The following is a 22351-nucleotide window of genomic DNA, read 5'->3' as shown; positions in this document are numbered from 1 at the left end:
TCAACTAATATAATGCTTCAAATGTTGGCATCAAAGGTCATTGTGGTGAGAATGTTACTTGTTCCCATCGTGTCAACATTAGTAAAAGATAATGACTATTATAACAGAACGAAAAAACGGATGATAAAAGAGGGCATTAGGAAACGGAATTACTTGTTTCTGACTTTATGCATGCATTATGTAGCACCCGATTGATTTGCTTAAAATCCTTTCAAAACAAGATTTTACCAAAAACAAGTCATTGACAATGTCGATAGGTCTTTAGAACCTTGGATTAGTCAGAAATTAATTGTTACAAAGCACCAGTTGATCAGGTCTAACTGTCAATTAGTAGAAGCTCAGTCTCTGCCGCTGCCTTCCGTTGAAGGTTGTGCAGTCGAACCAGAACGACGTTGCCATGCGTATGTTGAACCAACCCATTGGTCCCAATTGACTGGACGAAACTGGTTTGCTGCTGAACCTGATTTGTGTGGCCTAGTATTTGTTGAATTGGCTCGATGGCTCCCAGAGGCAGGACTAGGCCAGTTTGCTACAGAACTGTAAGTGTGTTTCCAGGTGTATATTGAGCCCGCTTGTGGATTCCAAGTGGCTGGACCAGGCCGAATACCCCTGGCTTGAAAACTTGGCTGCCAAGCATGATTAATATCTTGAATTGCCCCATTTCTAGATGGCCAGAAACTGCCGTTCACTGGATGAACTCTTCCATTAATATCAGATGAGGAGGACCTTGGGCTTGGACCTGAAACTGTAAATTCCCTGAACCCCGTAAAATTCATCTGCCTAGAGGGATGGGTTGGTTTTCCTCTTCCCCTTCCAGCACCCCATTCAGGACCCAAACTGGCACCTTTGTGCATGGACACATCTTGACCGCTGATAGGTTTTCCCCTACTAGCACTTGACCATCCAGAACCAGCAAGTACGTAATTCTGAGATGAGCTTGGCGTATTGTTAAACTTCGAGTTTCCATTGATATTTGCTTTTCCAAACCTTTCCTGGTTCAGAGACCTGTCCATCCAAATCACTTTCATTTGTCAATCGAAGAGAACCAAAAGAGCCCAGAAAATGAAGGTGCAATGGACAAGCATTTGATTGTACACACCTGTGGGGGGGATTAGATCCTCGATATTCATGCCAAAGTTGGGTGTCATTGAGGTCTTCTTTGGTAATGATCTACAATACGTATGCATGTGATTAAGATTGCACAAAATAAACCGATACTATCAGCCAGTTAATATTGCATGCACAAAGATTGTTTTAAGTTGAGCAACGTGCTTCATAGTTCAATCTATAGCTGAAATGTACCTTGTCAGGAATTTTTACACCGTCTAGAAGATGAGGAACTTGAATACCACAATCAGGCAACTTGTACAGCACGCATCTGAAATAGGTATGAACATGAGAATCAATTTGGGTTATTAACAAAATGAGAATTTTATCCAGGGCCTTACAAGACATTCTGTTCTGGTTTTGGATCATGTGGCTCTTCCAAATCCATAATGATTTGATGAGAATGTATATAACCACCAATTTCCAGACTGAAAAGGGTAAGGGGAAAAAAGAAATTAGAAAATCTGCTTAGCCCCAAAACCAAAAAGAAGACACATTGAAATATAATAATTGATTTTACACACCTCAAATCGCAGTCTAACTTGCCCTCACTACTATTTTCAGGAAGTGACAAAGTTTGTGATGCCAACCTATGTGTGCATCGCACAAACAGCCGATCGAATTGTTCTGTGTTTCGCACTTTTTCTTCTTCCTAAAATAAGTAACAAGAATTGTAAATGAACTAAAAGGCATTAAAAGAAAATTCATGCTCAAAATCTTCGAAAAAATAGAATTATCACACCTTTAGTTCTTTATCTAATTTTTTAGTCTCTGAGAGAAGGCGTTCCTCTTCTATAAATGGAAGCTTACATATTCCCTTGTTAACAACAGAAGTGAAAAAAAGAAAGAAAGTTAAAATGTATCTACAAACATATAATAATCTGATTTAAATCATTGAATATGGAACATAATTTCAAATGAAAAATGGATCAATGAAACCAAATTAAGAAGCAACTACCTGCCATGAAAAACGTTGTCCATCCTCATCAACTTCAAAATCTGTAAGCAGAACAAATGAAAACTTTAGGTTAATTCCCTCATAAGTTGAATTTCATTTGGAAGCCAGACATAAATATGATTGAACCTTAATTACCATTAGGATAGAAATCAATAATACTGGAACTGTCCTCAAGTAGAAGTGGCTGATAAGCTTTTGGTAATGCATTAGCACTACATAAAAGAAAATTTGTTGATCTTGTTATAAGCATTTACCAAATAAAACAAACTTATTATAACCATCTACCAAAAAAAAAAAAAAAAAAAAAAAAAAATAAATAAAAATTGTTCATTAGATAGTACAGACTGCATAAAAATCAATAACTTAATTACCTTCTTGGAGGTAAGACAGCCATAAGTTGATCAAATGGTTTAAATGGTGAACCTTTTTCAAATTTCATTTTAACCTGTGATAAGCCCTTCAGATCAGATGTAAATGGTCCATAATGGAAAGGGTAGAACCTGATATGAAGTTCAAATAAACGTGCTTCATGATTAGTTTTAGGAAGATGGTATTAAACAACAATAAAGGTAATTTTTTGCTTTATGCCGGAAATGCCTTACCATGTCCATGATGGTGGACTTGAAAAATAGTACAAAAGAACCCAGAGTAGACCTTCTGTGTACTTCTTAACCTACAACATAATTAGGGAATGCAAGTTATACCAAAGGAGAAGAAAAAAACAGTATATATTGAATAAGTTACTTGCATCAAGGCCTGAGATATATAAATTATATATTGAAAGATAATAACAAACAAGGACAGAAAAACTTTCCATAAAATTACTGCAGAGTTGCATATAAATTTACAGAAAAATTTTCCATAAAATTACTGCAGAGTTGCATATAAATTTACACCCTATAAGAACTTCAAGATTCAGAATAATGGCAATTCCGATGGAAGCTAGAAAATACAAACATTAGATAAACTCATAAACATACCAAAATTTTCCTTGTGTGTTCAACTTCTTCTGGGCTTTGCGCTGAAAATTTCATTTTGTAGTATCTTTGTTTGAACCCAGGAGAACTCAATTTCACCTGTTTTTTAAGAATCAGTAAACTTTCCAAAAGGAAACAATGACAAGGAACTAACAAATCCTCCAGAAAGGAAGAGATATACATACACTGTTAGTCCCAAAACTGCCATTGTAAAACAGGTCAGATTTTCTTTTGAGGATTTCTTTTATTTTACTTTTAAACTCCTTTGTACTATCCAAAACCTGCAAATGAAAGTAAAAAGCAGTAAAACAAGTATATGACGAATCAACCGTAACATCTTTTCTTGTAAAATAAAAAAGAAAAATTAAACTTACTTCAGAATAAGAGCATTGATTGTTTAGCGTTCTGCTTGTAGAAGGAACATTTTCCACTGATGCAATTGCAGCAGACAATAAACTTCCAATGCTGTCCTCTTCTTCCTCCAGCTGGAGAACCATAAAATTCAAAGCAACTTACATAATTTCAATATACATTGTATTGTATATGTAAGTATGTGTCTCTTTGTGCGCTCATATGAATTTCAAGACACTTACATTATTAGAATTATTGCAAAGATTTCTGAGCTTGCGTTCTCGTAAATCTGATCTTTTCATGAAAATTTTCTCCTCATATGCACCAACCGAGAGTATAAATTTCTCTACTCTTGATAGTTTGATATAACCTGCCTTTTTGTCCAGGATCTGTAGGTTTTGTAAAGTCATCATGAGCTCATCTATATACCAACTTGATCGAAATAAAAGTAGCAAATATAGTTATGGCATTATATTTTACCCGGCCCATATCAACCAGATATCCACCAAAACTCTTGAATTCTTTTTTGTAAACAGTCATCAACAAGTCAATAGCACCCTGAAGAAAAGTAGTTAGTATATGGATCAAAACAGTTTTAGTATATGGATCAAAACAGTTTTAACAAACATTTTTTAAATTTTTTGTAATTTAGCTTTACTGTATAATAAAAGCTAAGCTAGTATAGGACCTCATGGATTTCCAAAGTTGGCATGTGGGGAAGAAAATCATTTCCCACAAAGAAGCACATGAAGATAAAATCATTGATTAATCGCTCCACATCTAATTTCAAATCTTTAGGAGGGTCACAGATTTGCATGTCAAGCTCCAAATATTCCCTCAGAATCCAAATATGCAGAAACTGAAAGAGAATTCATGGTAAAATAGGTTAGAAACTTACATATCAATTTCTAGCTTCAACAATAGAGTTAGTTAAGACATACCTGATGGGGCTGTTTACACTTTACCACAGAAGAAATGCTTGCTTTTGAAACTGATTTAGAACTGTGATGTATTTGATCATGATTGAGCAAATCCTGTATGATTTGAAAGGAAAAATCAATCAAAAAGATTTATTTATTTATTTATTTTTAAAAAGAAACAGTAAACTCTGCCTATATCACTAATAAAAGCTTCAACAATTTGCATCAAAATTGAATTGAAATTGCATATTTAATTACCTCTCGCAATATTGAAAAATGTATTTCATGAGTTGCTAAAGCAAGCATTATAAGATCAGCATCCTGAACTCAAAAAAAGAAGAGAAACATGATAAAATATAGGAAAGGGTCTACAAGAAATTAAATCAATCTTAATATACTGCATTTTCATATATTACATGAATTTTAACTTTATCTTGTACATATATTACATGCAAAGCAGAGGAGTTTTCTAGTACCGAGCCATATAAGCAGTGGTGGGTGTTTGGGTTATATGTAGGAAGCTGTCTCTGACGGCGGATGAAAGACATTATCTTGTGCTCTCCTTCACCAGGAACATTGGCATCAGAAAGTATTACCTAAATATTTATAAAAGCAATTTAGTACCCCACCCAAAATATATATACATATATATATATATATATATATATATATATATATATATATAAATAATATCAAACCAAATCAAACAAGAACAAGTTGTAGTGTCATATATATGGATAATTAATCAAAAGAACCTTAATGTCCTTCCAGCCCAAATCAGTGCTTAGTCGTAAACTGATATATCTTTGGAGAGCCTTTGATAATTCATGCATAAACTCAGTTCCTGGTGTGATTATGTTAGAGTCAGAAGTCTCTGATTCCTGCTTTGGAAGTACTTGTTTCCCTTCCATCTCAAACTGTTTTCTCAGTTTCATTTCCTCTGCTTCCTACATATATATACATATATATATATATATATATATATATCATAAATTCATATGTAATACAAAAGCAGGTAAATACATAACCATAAAAATAACTATATATTAATACATGTGATTAATTAAAAGAGGAAAAGAAAACTAACATAAATTTCTTTGTCCTTGGCCGTCCTGAAACGCCTGGCACGTTGTTGGTTCATTTTTGCTCTTGGAGCAACTCCATCTATTAAAACAAAAGTTCAATTTCATATTGCCAGCTAGGTACCATTCAACATATCATTCATAGTACTCTCTAAGCGTTTTTTTCCCCCTGATCATGTGCGCTTGCAGTTGCATTGATTCGTACATACATATATACAAATAGACATATAAAGTTAATGAAAAATGAAATTAGGATTATGAAAAGTACACACCAATTGCCATGTATAGCAACTTCCTTGGCCTTACAATACTGAAAAGCTGATCAATGTATTCAAATATGTTATTGAATACATCTTCAAATGTAGTAGGTGCTGCTGAGAGCTAAAAACACAAAACAAGAGTAAGATCATCATCTTTAAACACACAGACACACAGACACAGACACACACACACACATCAATATTTGAAACACCATTACTCAAAATGAGTACATACTCCATCATGATTAGGATGATGGTCATCATCTGGGTGGAAGCAGGGATGGATGATGCAGTTCATGTCAAGATAAAGGTTATCAAACTCAATCCCATTAGGGTTTGGTAAGCTTGAATCAATGCTGTAGTCTCCTTTAGCTTCATCAATGGCGTCTACTACTACTTTAGGATACTTCTTCACCAGCCAACGATAGAACGATGGAACACCCATCTATAATCTAATCTCTTTCCCTACCTTTTTCACCCACTAGAACACATATATGTTATATATAGCTTAGAGAAGCATACATACACACAAGAAAGTGAAATGTGAATAATACACAAAGTATAAATGGAATATATGCGGTTGCACCTGCAGGGAAACACCAATAGGCATAATGTATTTGGCACGAATTGCAAAATAGCTATAGCCTTCCCTCTAAATTCCAAACGCCAAAATTATGTGTGTCTCCTTTCCTTCCTTTCATTTAATAGTTGCAATTTGTGGAAAAACCATTGTGCTTGAGCTCCAAATGCTTGATGATGAAAAGCCTTTTGAATTTGATAACTTTTCACGTGTCAATTAATTAGAGGAAATTAGTACCACTAGTTTTAAAAGAGGAGTACGGAGTTAAGCGTTTACTTCCACTTGAAGAAATTGAAAGCTTATTTAAAAAAAAAAAAAATTATTTTAATTAATGTAATTTTTTTTAATAAATGTATACAAATACAAAATTGGGTTTTGGTTTATATTATTTTTGACTGTTAAACACCTGCTTTAACTCGGTATCCAATGCCAAAGCCGCAGAGCCGGATCAGAAGTCTCACTTTAAGTTTCAGTCCCTCGTCAACATAAAAAAAGAAGAAAAAAAAGAAAGTCTTGGTCCCTCTTAAAATTTATTTTAAAAATTATTTGTACATATCAAATTCGAGAAAATGACACGGTGTTAAATGAATTGTTTTCAATTTCATAATTATAAACAATAGTAAGGAATTATAGATATAAAAAATAATGTTGTTATCGTTATTATTCTTTTATCATTAGGGTTACTCAATCAAGACTTCATATATGGGGAAAATATATATATATATATATATGTATAGATATTTGCATAGATATTCACCTACGTTAATTTTCATTTCAGTTTTTATTTTTATTTTTGAACTTTAACTTTTTCGTAAAAGATTTATGAGAAGCTACTTTATCTATTCCAAAAAAGTTAAAAGAGCAAGACCTACGTCCATACACAAGCTGTGTCATTGTGCTATTTGCTTTTTGATTTTTGCTCTTTTTTTTTTTCCCCTCTTCGTTAATGAAAACATTTATATGAAAAAAAAAAATCAACTTGTATCACTGTTCAGAACATGAAGAATATCAAAAGGAAATCTAATATTCCATCTTGGAAACAAAATCTTATTTCTAACATTTTGAACTGACCATACCTTTATTTATTTCCCATGCAACAAAAAGAAAATTCATTTAATCAAAACTAATGCCAATATCATCGTATATTATCAACTGTTATAGTTTTGGGCCTAAAAATGTGAATGATTTGTTTTGGATCTTCTTTGGGCTTTGGACTTTTATATATCTATCTTACGTTTGGTTGAAAAAGATAAGATTTTTGATCAATTTTGATTAAATAAATAAAATAAAAATAATTTTGAACTTGGGGGTTAAGAGTTTTGAGCAAATACAACTTTGTGGTTGAGAGGTTGATGCTTTCACATAATCTCCAACATTTATTTTTTATTTTATTATTTTATTTATTTATTTAAGTTTTAGGGTTTTTACAAGGAAAAGAAAAGCATAGAAAAAAAGGTTTTGAGATTAATGTGAAAAGCTAGAGAGGAAAATAGTGACTATGGTAAAAGAAAAGTACATAAATAGTTCAAAGAGAAAAGCTTTGAAGGTGCTAGATTTGAAAGTTTTTGTAGTCGTTATATTCTAGAAAACATTCGTCACAAAACTCCTACACCGGTGGCGAAAATGTTTTAAGAATATTGTGGTATCACATATGTCTTGGTCAATTTTACAAAGAGCAAACTATTAACAAGGATCTATAGGTTCCAGTTTATTTTAATTATTTTTATATAATTTTATTTATGTTGTTTGATCTATCCATATGTATTATATATATATATTCATATCATATTTGTTTGCAACAATCTTACGAAGGTTTTGTTTATATATGTGGAGATTTGATTTATTTATTATGTTAATTGGTTGTTGTATATATATATATATATACATATATATATATATTTTTTTGAGATATGTGCTTCACTGTGTGTTTCCTGTTTGAAAGGAAAAAAAAAAAAAATTGCCTTATACTTGTACAATGTATTGTGATTGTGCATTTAGATAATATTTTTTTTTATTAATTAAAATTTGTTTTACCCAATCAGATACATGTACAGGTTTTTATTTGTTTGTATATGTTTTAATTTTAAGCGTTGTTTGTTTAGGTTGGGAAAAAAAAAATAAAGTAAAATATTTTTGCATCAAACCCGTGAGATTTGAAAATTTTGGGCAATAATTCAATTTTGTTTTAAATAAAAATTTTTTCCCAAAAATGAATTGCCCATTAATTTCTAAACTTTTTGGTGAATTTTTGGAATTTTTTAGTAGTCGAAACAGTAGAATTTGATCGGAAAATTGAAATCGGGTTGGCTGACCCGTTTACCTGAAAAACGGGGCAAAATCAACCCTGTTAGTAGGGGTGGGCTCGGTGCGGATTGGTTCGGTTTTTGGGGTTTTTTTAAACCTAACCGACCAATTCGGTTTGGGTTGGTTACATAACCGAACCGAACCGAACCCAATATACAACCCGAAACCGACCGAACCGACCATATTTGATCGGTTTGGGTTGGGTTTGCGGGTTGGGCCGGTCTGGGCTTTGTGTTGGGCCTCGGCCCAAATTGTATATATATATATATATATTTCGAATTTGGTATTTTTTGGACCAAAATTGTATAAAAAATTTTTTAGGCCTTTTTAATCATCAATCTATATTTTAAATTAGATATTCTTTTCAAATTATTCTTTAAATTAAATAATTTTAACATACATCCATCCACCTAAACAAAAATACCAAATAAGTTAATTATTAAGCATCAAACATATTAAATAATACAACACATAATCATACAACTATAATACAAATCTACAACTACCACCACCCAATTATAAACCATACATCAACAAATAAAGTATATAACAAGTCTACAACCATTATTAGCTACAAAATAAAATACAACCCATATTTGAAATCTAAAATTTTAAAATAAACTTATAATTAAATAAACTAATAATCCATAAAAATAAAAATTATTTTAAATATTGTTTTCTTCCACATTCTCCATTGCATGAAAAGCCACCAGCAGCAGCAACCACAAGCTCACTACCTCAATAAACCAAATTCCATTCATCCTTCAACAAACATTAAAATTATAAATAAACATTAAACATTAAGCATTAAATGTAAAGAATTAGCAATCAATAAACATTAAGTGTATTACTAAAATATTATCTAACTTAAAAGATAATTGATGATTTGGAATTAACAACAAACTTACCAAGTAATCATATATCAATTAGGTGGAGGTAAACTTTGTTTTGTAACCCAAGATGCTCCTAAACAAATTAAAATATGATATTAGATTAATTAGTAAGCTAAAAGAAGTTGTAAATATTACTAAAAAATTCTAAAAACTCTAAAATAGATAATAAAAATAAAATTACAAATAATAATAATAAAAAAAATTCTTACCCGATTCAATAGAATCATAATATGCGACATCTTCTATTGGTATTTCAACTCTATAATCATACGTCATAGGCTTTGATTGCAACCAATTTTGAGAACAAATCAAAGCCTCCACCATTTTTGGACCCAATGAACTTCGGAATGCATCAAGAATACGCCCTCCGGTACTAAAAGCAGATTCGGATGCTACTGTAGAAACTGGAATGGCGTATACATCTCTTGCAATTTGAGATAAAATTCGATATTTTGTCCAATTATTTTTCCACCAAGCCAAAATATCAAATTTCTCACTCTCCACATCCTCACATGGATTATTTGGATCATTATCTGAAATTTTTTCAAAATGTTCCCAAACCCAAGATGGAGCCCTAGAAGGTTTTCTCTTTTGCGTTTTATAAGGTTTATCCAACTGTGAAGGTTGAGATTCAGTTTTATCTGATTCATTTAAATACTCTTCCAATTCATTAATATCATACAAATCATTGTGGCCCTCATCCATCTAGAACATATTAAAAACAAAATAAACATATTGAAAAACATATATACAAAAAAAAACAGCAGCATAATCAAATTTCATGCACAATTCCACATAAAAATTATGAAAATGTCACAAATAGATTTTCATAACAAGTTCTCACCCATTTTCTATGTCTACAATTGTCTGAGAATATTTAATGGATATGTATATTATATATAAGTAATAAAATGTAGGCCATGCCTATTTGTCAACAATACTAATTAGAAGAAAATGGATATGATGAAATCAATGCCATTTGTGAAATATGAATGAAGTACCGCTAGTGAAGAAAGTCAGATAGAAATATTTAATACCAATTGAAAATTTTCCCAGAACTGGTAGTAATGAAAATGGATTCATTAATGGTACTAGTAAAGAAAATTTTAGTCCTTTTTTTTTTTTTTTATTTTGTACCCAAAACAGGGAAAGTCTAAGAAACAATTGCAGCTGATATGTTCATGGAAACTTTTCTTCTTCTGCCATTATTTTGAGACCCCATAAAACGTTTTTTGGCCATGTTATTTTCTAGACAACTAAGCAGACAATAATAGCAAAGATCTTTATCATGTATATGGTTGAAAAAAAAAATTTGGTTGAAATTTGGTCCACAAATTATGAACATTGAGAGTTTGCTTATAAAGAGAATTTTTGATAAATAATGAGTATTGGGAATAGCTAGCTTTTGTAGCTCGGATTCAATGTCTCGCTTATCCAGTCCAAAAAAAGAGTGAAAAATCATGGTGTTACCTTTTTCATATACAGAAAATTGTTGAGAATAATTCATAATTCTGTTTCATTTTTTGAAACAAACATATAGATGCACTTCATGGAAGAAGATTTTGCTGGTTGGTTTGTGACCAGCTAGTTCTTGCCTAGATTAATTTAATATAAAGAGAAACAAGAAAGGAAAAATTGGTTGAACAGACAGGAATTGGTAGAGTTGGGCCCTACTGAAAATGCCCATCAGGATCTTTTAATTAAGTTTGCTTTTTATCATTAAAATACAAAGCTATAGATATAATATATGTATTATATATATATATACAAATATATATACATATAGCTGTCAAAATCAGCAGGCCAGGTTATATTAACAACTTCACAGCAATCAAGTCACACATCACTTCACAATTTCCAAACTTCACAGCAAACAATTTCACAGCCTATGCTTCACTACACTTTCCAAAAGCAATTTTTGGCCTTCCCACATGCAAAAATAACGAGAAAAAGGCTAAGTAACTTACCTCCAAATAATAGACAATCACACAATTGTTTGTGATCTTGGAATTAAACGAAGAAAAGGAATGCTATTCGATTTATGCAAGTCATGATAGGCTGTTTGATTTTATCTACAAAACAGGGGAAAAAAATATATTAGACCACAAAGCAAAATAAAAAAAATAAAATTGCAATACTAATTAGAAAAAATAGAAAAAAAAAAAGTTTGCTATACACTTCTTCCATCCAAACTCCTGGTGTTAAGACTGATTAGAAAAAACAGCATTCCATAGTTTCCATGTATAATATTTTATGTATTTAAAATAGCATAGATTCTTTAAGTAATGGGAAACAACCACCAAAGGAAATTAAAAGAGAATAAATTCCAGAGAATTAGAAGCTTATCAAACCTGCCACATCTGTTCTACCATTTGGAGAGGAATTAGATTCACTGCCCAAATTAGTGCTGACTGCTGAGAGTTTGAGAAGCCTGTCCAACAGGTGATTCAGGCAAGCTGTTTGGTCCTTGAAGGTGACTGAAGAAGTAGCTTTCTTCCAATATATTCTGCGATTGTGAACAAAAAATGCAGGTTAAGGTTTTTATTCATATTTATCAAGACAAAAAGTTTTAGTTATGCATAAATAATTTTGAGTGACTTGAGGAAAAGAACCTCATATATAATTATATAAATATATATATATATATATATATATATGCAGCTTGTACTTTAAGTTTAGCTTGTACATAATTATGAACATTATTATGATGAATTTATATAATAATTGGACAGATACTGCCAAGTCCACCATTCAACAAAATAAGCCATTTGAATCAAACAAACAACAATATAAACACTCTGAGTTACAAAGAATAACCAACAAATTTGCAACCATTCTTGGTGAAGGGGGATTTGGAAAAGTTTACTATGGCCAAATAGGTAAGACTCAAACCGCCCAAGGACATCAACAATTTCTTGCCGAGGTATGCGATTAATTATAAGTAATTCATACAATATCTATTTACATATAGCAATTAGAGTCACACATCCTATATATTTTTTTAAAATCCAGGTAAAAGTTTTGATGAGAGTCCATCATGTAAACTTAACAAAACTGGTTGGATACTGCAATGATGGACCTCATACAGCTGTTGCTGTTGCAAATTCTGGCAATCAATAGAGAGAATTCAGAGTTGTTCAAATGTACACTGTCTACAAATGCGATAAATGTCCTTTTAACTGTTATAATTAATACCCCCAGCATCCTTTTGTCAGCTTTAAAAAGGCTTCATTACAGGTTAATGTATATTTTTTGCTTAATTTGAAAGATAGGATAAATACAACATTTAAAAAGTTGTATATGCTTTCCTGGTAAATGCCACCAATTGATAATTATTGATATATGTAAACATAAGAGGAACTAGCTAAAAGACTACAGGTGGAAGATGCTAATCCTTTTAATATTAATAAAAAAGAATCTTCGTTACTGCTTCCTAGTAAACACCATTCAAAATTCAAAAACCACCAGTCTAAATCGTTTTCAAAGTAAGCAAAAACATGGTCCTAAGTACTTTATTAAATAATGGAACATTCCTAAGCATTCCAGCACCAAATACTTAGGCAGTTAAAAACAGGGTTAAATACACTTAGCCCCCCTAAACTATTACCCATTTTCCACTCTAACCCTCAAACTACAAAAAGTATCATATTGCCCCCTGAACTATAGTTTTTTGTCACTTTAATCCTATTATGCATTTTCAACAGTTGAATTTAATAAAATTTGTCATACACAACTAATGTCACACTGTTGGAAAACTATTTTATTCTATTTTGTTTCATTTTTGAATTGGTTTGCATATCTAATTTTGCCAAATTTATTAGACAAAATAGAAGAATTGGAAAGTGACAAAATATATATATATATATATATATATATATATATATATATATATATATTTTTAAAAAAAAGTTCAGAGGCAGTGTAATACTTAATGAAGTTTGCAGGGTAAAGTGCAAAACCTATAATAGTTCAGTGGGGCTAAATGTGTTTAACTCTTAAAAATATATGCACACACAAAGCAGCACGCACCTGGGAAATTAATTATCTACATACATATAAATATAATTTTTCAACAGGAACACCCATAATTTTACATATAGCAATTAGAGTCACACATCCTATATATTTTTTTAAAATCCAGGTAAAAGTTTTGATGAGAGTCCATCATGTAAACTTAACAAAACTGGTTGGATACTGCAATGATGGACCTCATACAGGGCTCATATACGAGTACATGGCCAATGGAGACTTACATTCCCATCTCTTAGGTTAGCTTGGTTGCAGTATTTGCTTGCAATGATTTTGAGTGATTAACCAACACAAGAAAGAAAAAGAAACAAAAAAATAAAAATAAAAAAAGGTTTCTAAATTATTTGTCCTGCTGATGTAGGTGAACGTCCATGCATCTTAAACTTAAAGTGAGAAGTCAGACTTGAAATAGCTAATTCACAAAAAGCTAAAATCATGAAAGAAAAACAAGATCCTTAGCATGATTTTTAACTGGGACCATGTGTGAAATCGTGTAGACCAAGTTTTAAGTTTTAACTGGGACAAAAGATTTTATGAATTGCCTCCTTAGCATGAATTGTGAGATGCAAAGATCTATTTAATTTTCCAATCCGAAGGGAAGAAGAAAGGAACGAAAAAATAAAATAAAATAGAAGTTGCTAACTCGAAATAAAATAAAATTATGAAAGATTTCCTTTCAATTTCAATCAATCAATAATCACTATAATAATAATAAGAAATATAATGATTTTTACCTGCAGAGCTTGGGACTTGGGAGGGCGACGAGTGGTGGCGAATGGCGATCGGCGAGAGGGCGACGAGTGGACTGGGTCCGGTGCCGGCGGTTGTTCAAGTGGTGGCGTTGCTTGGGAGTTCAATCGGGTGGTGGCTGGCCGGAGGATGCTGCCTGCGAGTGGCGACTGGCGACGCGAATGCTAGGGCTTCAATTTCGTTTTGTGAGAATCTGAGATTGTGTTGACTGTTGAGTGCTGTCACTGTTGTGTATTGTGTTTTCATCTTGAAATCCAACGGTGGTAATTAGATGGTGAGAGATCAATGGCTTACAAAATTTCATAGAAATAATTTAATGAAAATAATTTTTGCAAAATGGCTCTTTGGGTATGAAACGGTTCGGTTCGGGTTGGGTGGGTTAAAATTCCTTCCAACCCGTAACCCGAACCGAAAATCTAACATTTTTATATGTATAACCCGATCCAAACCGACTAAACAATAAAAACCAACCCAAACCGACCCAAATTCTTCGGTTTGGTCGGTTTTGTCGGGTCAGGTCGGTTTTTGCCCACTCCTACCTGTTAGAGGTTGAAGATGAGTCAAAAAAAGGGGTTTGGGTAGGTTTCTAGGTCAGTGGGTTTGATTTTAAAATTCTGTTGGACCTGACCTAGTTTCAAAGCCCAATCCATGGTTAGAATAGGCTACTGTTCAATCCCAAACCCATGCTCGATTTAGACCCAGGCCTAGGAGAAACAGCCCGATTGAAAATGGGCTCGCCATGTGTCGCAATGACAGCGCCATGTGTTAAGACAAAACTCTGACAAGTGGTGTATCGTGGCAGTCACGAGGCCACGTGTCAACTAGGCGTGAAGCCACGTGTTGCGTAATGTATGGAGACATGTGTCGACCTGTTACAGGTGACACATGTCAGTCTCTGTAAGCGCCACATGTCGCCTTCTAGATATGCCACGTGTTGGATAATAGTGGGAAGTGACGTGCCATACGGTGGATGCCACCTCAGTAGTGATGGCATGTGGTGATGATGTGACATTATGCCACATCATCGGTAGGTGCCATGTGTTGATGCCAAGTGAGCATGTTGATGATGTGGTAGTGTGCCACGTGGTGGTGCACGTCATCGTGATGATGACATGGTGGTGTGCCATATCAGCATGGTGATGATGTGGTAGAGTGCCACGTCAATATAGTGACACATGGCAGTAACATCAGCAATGATGTCATCATTGTGTAATTGATGATATCAGTCGGTGGGTGTATAAAGCAATTTTGTAGATGTATATACAATTTTTGTGGGTGTATATAGTAATTTTTATGGTATATACAGAAGCCTTAAAAATAGCATTTTTTATGTTTTCCTGTTGGAAATTCTTATAATTAGTTTATTGAGATATAAAATAACAACTAAATGATTTCTGTTTTTGTGATTCTATAGAAATGGTAAGTGGAGACAATAAGATTGTGCCTACTCAGACTTTTGGGATTTAGATGCCTCCTTCTACTAGTCACGCAGAAAAAACTTGTGAAGTTCAATGGAGCAAACTTCAAGAGGTGGCAGCAGAAGATGTTATTTTACTTGACCACACCATCTAGTAATGAAGAGAGTGATAAAGAGACACTTATGGCGGTGGATGCATGGAATAATTCCGATTAAGTAATTAAAATTATTCCATGCATCCACTGGCATGAATGTCTCATTATCACTATATCCTGAATGACCTTTCTGATGTCCAGTATGAAGTATACTATGGCATGAAGTCAGCTAAGGAGTTGTGGGAAACACTGGACTGGAAGTACAACACTAAGAATGCTGGGTCCGGAAAGTTTATTACAGACCGATTCTTGGACTATATGATGGTGCATACGAAGCCATTAATGAATCAAGTACATAAGTTGCAAGTACTGATTCAAGAAATGCTTGCTAAAGGGATGATCATGAATGAAGCCTTACAAGTGGCTTGTATGATTGAGAAGCTACCTCCAAGTTGGAGTAACTTTAGGAATTTTCTGAAGCATAAAAGAAAAGAGATGGATATGGAAGCTCTTATTGGCAAGCTTCACATTGAAGATGATAACAGGAAGTTTGATAAAAGAGCTTCAAAGGCCGTGTTGAAGGCCAATGTAGTGGAGTATGGCTAGAGTTCCAAGAATAAGAAGAAAATTGGAAAAGCTTCCAAGTTGGGAAAGGAGAAATCTCCAAGAAGGCCAAGTTTCAAGGCAAGTACTTTAACTGTGACAAGATGGGTCATAGAGCTACGGAATGTAGGCTGCCAAAGAGAAAGAGGAACCAGGCACAAGTGATGAAGGACATCACTTGAGAGGTTAATGACATTGGCCTTAATGCTGTGATCACTGAGGTGAACTTAGTGTGATCTAATCCTAGAGGGTGGTGGATAGATATTGATGCGACCCGTCATGTGTGTACGGATAGGAGCATGTTTCACTTCCTTCAAACCAAAGAAGAATGCGGAGAAGTTATTCATAGGTAACTCTGCTATCTCAGAAATCCAAGGTGAGGGCAAAGCAATCTTGATGATGACCTCGGAAAAAGAGCTGACTCTGAATAACATACTGTATGTTCCAGACATTCGCAAGAATCTGGTATCTGGATTGCTACTGAGCAAACATGGTTTTGCTTAGTGTTTGAATCAGATAAAGTTATTTTGTTCAAATTTGGGATGTTTGTGGGAAAGTGCTAGGTAGTCAATGATTTATTTAAACTCAATGTAATGACTATAAAGCTAAAAGAAATGAATAAAGTTAGTACTTTTTTTGTTTACTTGCTTGAGTCTTCCATTTTGTGGTATGGTAAACTAGGATATGTTAATTTTAATTCTCTGTGGAGGTTAATTAACTTAAATCATATTCCATATTTGAAATTGATTCCAATCATAAGTGTGAAACTTGTGTGGAAGCAAAATCAATGAAGTTATCATAACAAATAATTGATAGAAGTAATGAACTTTTGGATTTAATACATAGTGATGTATGTAATTTAAAATTTGCACCGACTATAGGTGGTCATAAGTATTTTATCACTTTTATTGATGATAGCACTAAATATTGGTATGTATACTTGTTTAAGAGCAAGAATAAGGCTATAGAGAAATTTATTCTCTATAAAACGGAAGTTAAGAATCAACTCAATAGAAAAGTTAAAGTGATCAGAAGTGATTATGGTCGGGAGTACGTGACTCCATTTGGAGAGTATTGTGCTCAATATAGCATACTACATGAAGTTACTCTACCATATTCACCACAATCAAGTGGTGTGGCTCAACGGAAAAATAGAACTTTGAAATAAATGATGAATAAAATGCTGATAAGTTCTGGATTACCTCAGAACTTGTGGGTGCAAGCCATTTTGTTGATAAATGACTTTTGAAATAAAGTGCCCTAGAAAGATCAAGTAAAGACACCCTATGAGTTATGGAAGAGAAAATAACCCTCCTACAAATATTTACAAGTGCGGGGGTGTCTAGCCAAAGTAGTGGTATTTACATATAAGAAGGTGAAGATAGGTCTTAAAATTGTTGATTGCATCTTCATAGGATATGCACAAAATAGTAGTGTGTATCGGTTTCTCGTGTATAGGTAAGAAATTTCTGATATACACAAGAACACAATAATGGAATTGAGAAATGCATCATTTTTTGAGCATATTTTTCCATATAAAGTGGAAGAAAGACCGAGTTCATCAAAACGAACTTACGATGCTATTAGTGATGATAATAATAATAGTGATCGAGAACAAGACTTTGATGATGAGACTGAGGTTGAGATTAGACGTAGCAAAAGAGTAAGAACCAAAAAATCCTATGGTCTGGATTTTCTTACTTATATGCTAGAAAGTGAACATCAAAGCTTTTAAGAGGCTGTAAATTCTTCTGAAAGGAATTTATGGAAAGAAGCTGTAAAAAGTGAGATTGATTCCATCTTGCAGAATCATATTTGGGAATTAGTAGATCTTTCTCCAGGTTATAAACCTTTAGGTTACAAATGGATCTTTAAAAGGAAGATGAAAGCAGATTAACAATAGATAAATAAAAGGCAAGACTTGTAATTAAGGGATATAAGCAAAAAGAAGGCCTTGATTTCTTTGACACTTATTCTCCAGTAACGAGGATAAATTCCATAAGGATGATACTGGTGATTGTTGCATTGAAGGATCTTGAAGTACGTCAAATGGATATGAAACATCCTTTCTGAATGAGATCTAGATGAAAATATCTACATTGAGCAACTTGAGGAATTCACCGCTTCAGGACAAGAAAAGAAAATCTTTAGATTGGTAAAGTCCTTATATGGACTTAAACAAGCTCTAAAGTAATGACATCAAAAATTTGATAATGCCATACTAAATGATAAATTTAAGATAAATATGTGTGACAAATATATTTATGTAAAAGATATAGAGAATGGATATGTCATTCTATGTTTGTATGTAGATGACATATTCATAGTAGGTAGTGATGATAATATGGTCCGAACTACAAAAATCATATTAAATTTCAAATTTGACATGAAAGATATGGGGTTTGCAAATGTGATTTTAGGTATGAAAATCACGAGGACTTCGAATGAAATCATTCTTAGTCAGATGGATTATTTAGATAAAATACTGGCTAAGTTTAGTAATGATGATAAGTTTAGTAATGATGATACTAGTATAGCCAGAACACCCATAGACATGAGTTTACACTTATCCAAAAATAAAGGAGAAAGTGTATCTCAAATGGAATACGCTAGGGTGATTGGAAGTCTAATGTACTTGATGAGTTGTATCAGACCAGACTTAACCTATGCAATAAGTAGACTGAGTAGATATATGAGTAATCCAAATGAGATCATTGGAAATTAATCATTAGAGTATTAAGGTACTTGCGGTATACTTGTGAATATAGACTGCATTATACAAGATATCTAGATGTATTAGAAAGATACAGTGATGCAAATTGGATATCAAATATCAAAGATTCAACGTCCACTAATGACTATCTGTTCGCATTAGTGGGTATAGCCATGATGTGGAAGTCCTAAAAACAAACTGTGATCGCTCGATACACAATAGAATTTGAGTTTATCGCATTGGATAAATGTGGTGAATAGGCAGAATGGCTATGCCAATTTTTAGAGGATATTCCTAGGTGACCTAAACATGTTCAGCAATAAGTTTACATTGTGATAGTCAATCTGCGATTGGCAGGGCATAAAATATTATGCATAATGGAAAGTATAGACACATTCGTCGTAGACACAATTCCATTAGACAGTTAATTTCAACTGGAGTTATCTCAATAGACTATGTAAAATCAAAAGATAACATTGCGGATTCGTTAACCAAAAGATTAAATAGAGAATTAGTTGAAGTCATTGAGGGGAATGGGATTGAAGCCTGTGAGTAAAGTCGACATGATGGAAACCCAACCTAGTTGACTGCAGATCCCAAGATCTAGGTTCAATGGGACAACACAATTATAAAGACTAGTAGGATTATTGTGGGGGGTTAATCCTCTGCCCATTTCTATGATGAAACAATGATAGAAAGAGGTTAAACATAAAGTATGCTTTTAATGATTCCTATAAGTTGTGTGTGGTAATCAATGCATAGTAATGCTGATTATATTGGAAATAGGAATCACCTATGTGAGAGAGAAGAATGGCCGCTTCAAAGGAGAATTGCTAAGGGCGCAATTCTTTAGAAACTCTCTCAGAATCAAGGAGGTGTTTAGGGCCAAAATCAACACAATAATGAGAACTGAAGTGTATTAGGAAGGAATCATGTGTGAGCTATGTTGTCATTTGCACAAAGGATGAAATGGTTCAAAGATATCACATATACCATTAGTTAGTAAAGAAGATGTAATCTTATAATGGAAGATTCAAAGAGTAACATCTACTTATCCTATGCAGGTTCCGACTACAGAGCTTTACCATAAGAGTCATGCTTTGTTTTAGAAGTCAAATCATTCATGTGGGGGATTGTTATAGTTTTGGGCCTAAAAATGTGAATGATTTGTTTTGGACCTTCTTTGGGCTTTGGGCTTTTTATATATCTATCTTACGGTTGGTTGGAAAAGATGAGATTTTTAATAATTTTTTATTAAATAAATAAAATAATAATAATTTTGAACGTGGGGGTTGAGTGTTTTGAGGAAATACAACTTTGTGGTTGAGAGGTTGATGCTTTGACATAGTCTCCAACGTTCTTGTCAGTTGGGTTTTTACAGAGAAAAGAAAAACACAGAAAAAAGGTTTTAAGATTAACATGAAAAACTAGAGAGGAAACTAGTGACTGTGGTAAAAGAAAAGTACACTGATAATTCGAAGAGAAAAGTTTCGGAGGTGCTAGATCTGAAAGCTTTTGTAGCCGTTGTATCCTAGGAGACGTTCGTCATAAAACTCCTGCACCGGTGGGTGAAAATATTTTAAAGACACTGTGGTATCACATAGGCCTCGGTCAATTTTACAAAGAGCAGACTATTAACAAGGATCTACAAGTTCTAGTTTATTTTAATTGTTTTTATATAATTTTATTTATGTTGTTTGATGTATCCACATGTATTTGCATATATATATATATATATATATTCATATTATATTTTTTTGCAACATCAACCAAGACAACATTCAAGTATCCAAAATAAATTGGCATACTCCAACATAACTAAACTCTTTCAAATCATTTTCAAAATAATAATGCTAGTGATATAAAAAAATTCATCAAATACTTTATTAAATGGTGTGACAAAATGAAGTGATATTACCTTGTTTGTTTTGATATTCAGTTATATTTATCTTTTAAATAGTTCACTTATTCATATATAAATTATTTATATTTGCCAACAAATACAATTATGACACATCATCTTTGCCACATCATTTGATAAATTATTTAGTGAACTTTTTTATACCTGTAACACTACCATTTTCAAAAATAACATTTTTCCTCCTTAGCTCCATCATCTATAAACAAGAAAAATATAGAGGCATGCATTCAACTTTAGTATTTGAATCACATGGAACTACCTTATGCATAAACTAAGAGTATCTTACAATAGACTTTCTATTTGTCTCATTCTCTCTATTTTAAAAAATTAATTTTTAAAAAAGAGCTCCAGTAAGCTTTTTATGTTGACTTTTTAATATAAAAAATGGCTTTGACTCTTCAAAGATAGAAAGTTTAATCGATTCTTTATTTGAATATTATATTAGTTTAATTCAATGTAGTTTGTTGTTGGAGATCATATTTTTAAAATTTGTTATTTATTTTAAAATACGCTTTTTATAATTGAAATTATGCACTTTAATGCCTATTCGAATTTCTAGTCACATATCTAAACCAACCTTCATTTCATGATCAACAACATTGATTTGAATTTTCCCAACAAGTGGTGATAAGAAATGGCAACTGGGGCGGTATGTAAACCCAGATAAATCCGACCCAACATAATAAAAACCCAACTTAATTATATCTAACTTGGTTCCTTTGCTAATCAAGTTTTACTCGGCGGTATGTAAACCCAGATAAATCCAACCTGACATAATAAAAACCCAACTTAATCATATCTAACTTGGTTCCTTTGCTAATCAAGTTTTACTCAACTTGGTCCGAAGGTTACCCACCTCGATCCGGTTTGAATGTGCATAAAACTCAAAAAAAATCTATTGTATTTTTTACAAACATATTCGGGTACTCAATGGGTTTCCTTGAACCTGATCTAACCTAATTAGGGTATAAAATTTAAAAACCTAATCTCAATCTGATACCCGATTAAGAATATCCATACCCAACTCAATTGGATCAAAATTTTCAAAAACCCAACCTGATTCGACCCAATTGCCATCCCTAGGTATCTATGCCAAATGATAAGACACCGATTACTGAAAGGATAATCTATTATGTAAGTGAGCAACTATGTCTCAATGGCAAGTGAAAATATGTTTAGATTTTAAGTTTGATTTGACAGGCAATATATCAAATACAATTTGCTACATAAATTTATATTAAATTTTTGGATGTGTGTTTTCATTCTTCTAAAGACATTATTATAAAAGAGTTTGCCTATGCATCACATGTACTACCGGTCACCACATTCCAAATACCTTCATAATTATGCTGATGACAATATAATTTCAATTTTAAATCTCCCCCATTTTT

The 22351-nt window shown here is 32.8% G+C and overlaps 1 protein-coding gene across 3 annotated transcripts; it reads right to left on the bottom strand.

Annotated features, from left to right (window-relative positions):
• Window positions 1–136: 136 nt before the first annotated feature.
• LOC107404147 (5'-3' exoribonuclease 3) lies at window positions 137–6399 on the bottom strand. 3 transcript variants are annotated; one of them, XM_048469859.2, is made up of 24 exons: window positions 6242–6399; window positions 5891–6136; window positions 5668–5776; window positions 5401–5477; window positions 5069–5260; window positions 4790–4909; window positions 4572–4634; window positions 4335–4427; window positions 4082–4252; window positions 3874–3951; window positions 3636–3782; window positions 3417–3527; window positions 3228–3323; window positions 3046–3141; window positions 2668–2738; window positions 2437–2565; window positions 2201–2277; window positions 2066–2106; window positions 1850–1924; window positions 1632–1759; window positions 1449–1535; window positions 1303–1378; window positions 1100–1170; window positions 137–1005 (listed from the first exon to the last, which is right to left on the bottom strand). In XM_048469859.2, exons 2-24 carry the CDS (start codon window positions 6098–6100, stop codon window positions 339–341), a joined length of 2985 nt encoding a protein of 994 aa, XP_048325816.2. In that variant the 5' UTR covers window positions 6101–6136; window positions 6242–6399; the 3' UTR covers window positions 137–338. The 3 variants fall into 3 exon arrangements, with proteins under 3 accessions (XP_048325816.2, XP_048325817.2, XP_060675620.1); XM_048469860.2 differs by having other exon boundaries at window positions 5891–6124; window positions 6242–6386; XM_060819637.1 differs by having other exon boundaries at window positions 5891–6381.
• Window positions 6400–22351: the final 15952 nt, after the last annotated feature.

This window comes from Ziziphus jujuba, chromosome 8, assembly GCF_031755915.1.
Source record: "Ziziphus jujuba cultivar Dongzao chromosome 8, ASM3175591v1".
In the NCBI taxonomy this organism is placed as follows: domain Eukaryota; kingdom Viridiplantae; phylum Streptophyta; class Magnoliopsida; order Rosales; family Rhamnaceae; genus Ziziphus; species Ziziphus jujuba.
Note: the sequence above shows the minus strand (reverse complement) of the source record. Positions and strands in the feature narration are given on the sequence as shown.

Excerpts from the sequence above, each read along its gene's own strand:
- LOC107404147 (XM_048469859.2), bottom strand. The coding sequence starts at position 6,100 with ATGGGTGTTCCATCGTTCTATCGTTGGCTGGTGAAGAAGTATCCTAAA. Across the intron at positions 3,952-4,081 it reads CAACTTTGGAAATCCATGAG|GGTGCTATTGACTTGTTGAT; the intron begins GTCCTATACTAG and ends ACTTTTCTTCAG. Across the intron at positions 1,379-1,448 it reads AAACCAGAACAGAATGTCTT|ATGCGTGCTGTACAAGTTGC; the intron begins GTAAGGCCCTGG and ends TACCTATTTCAG.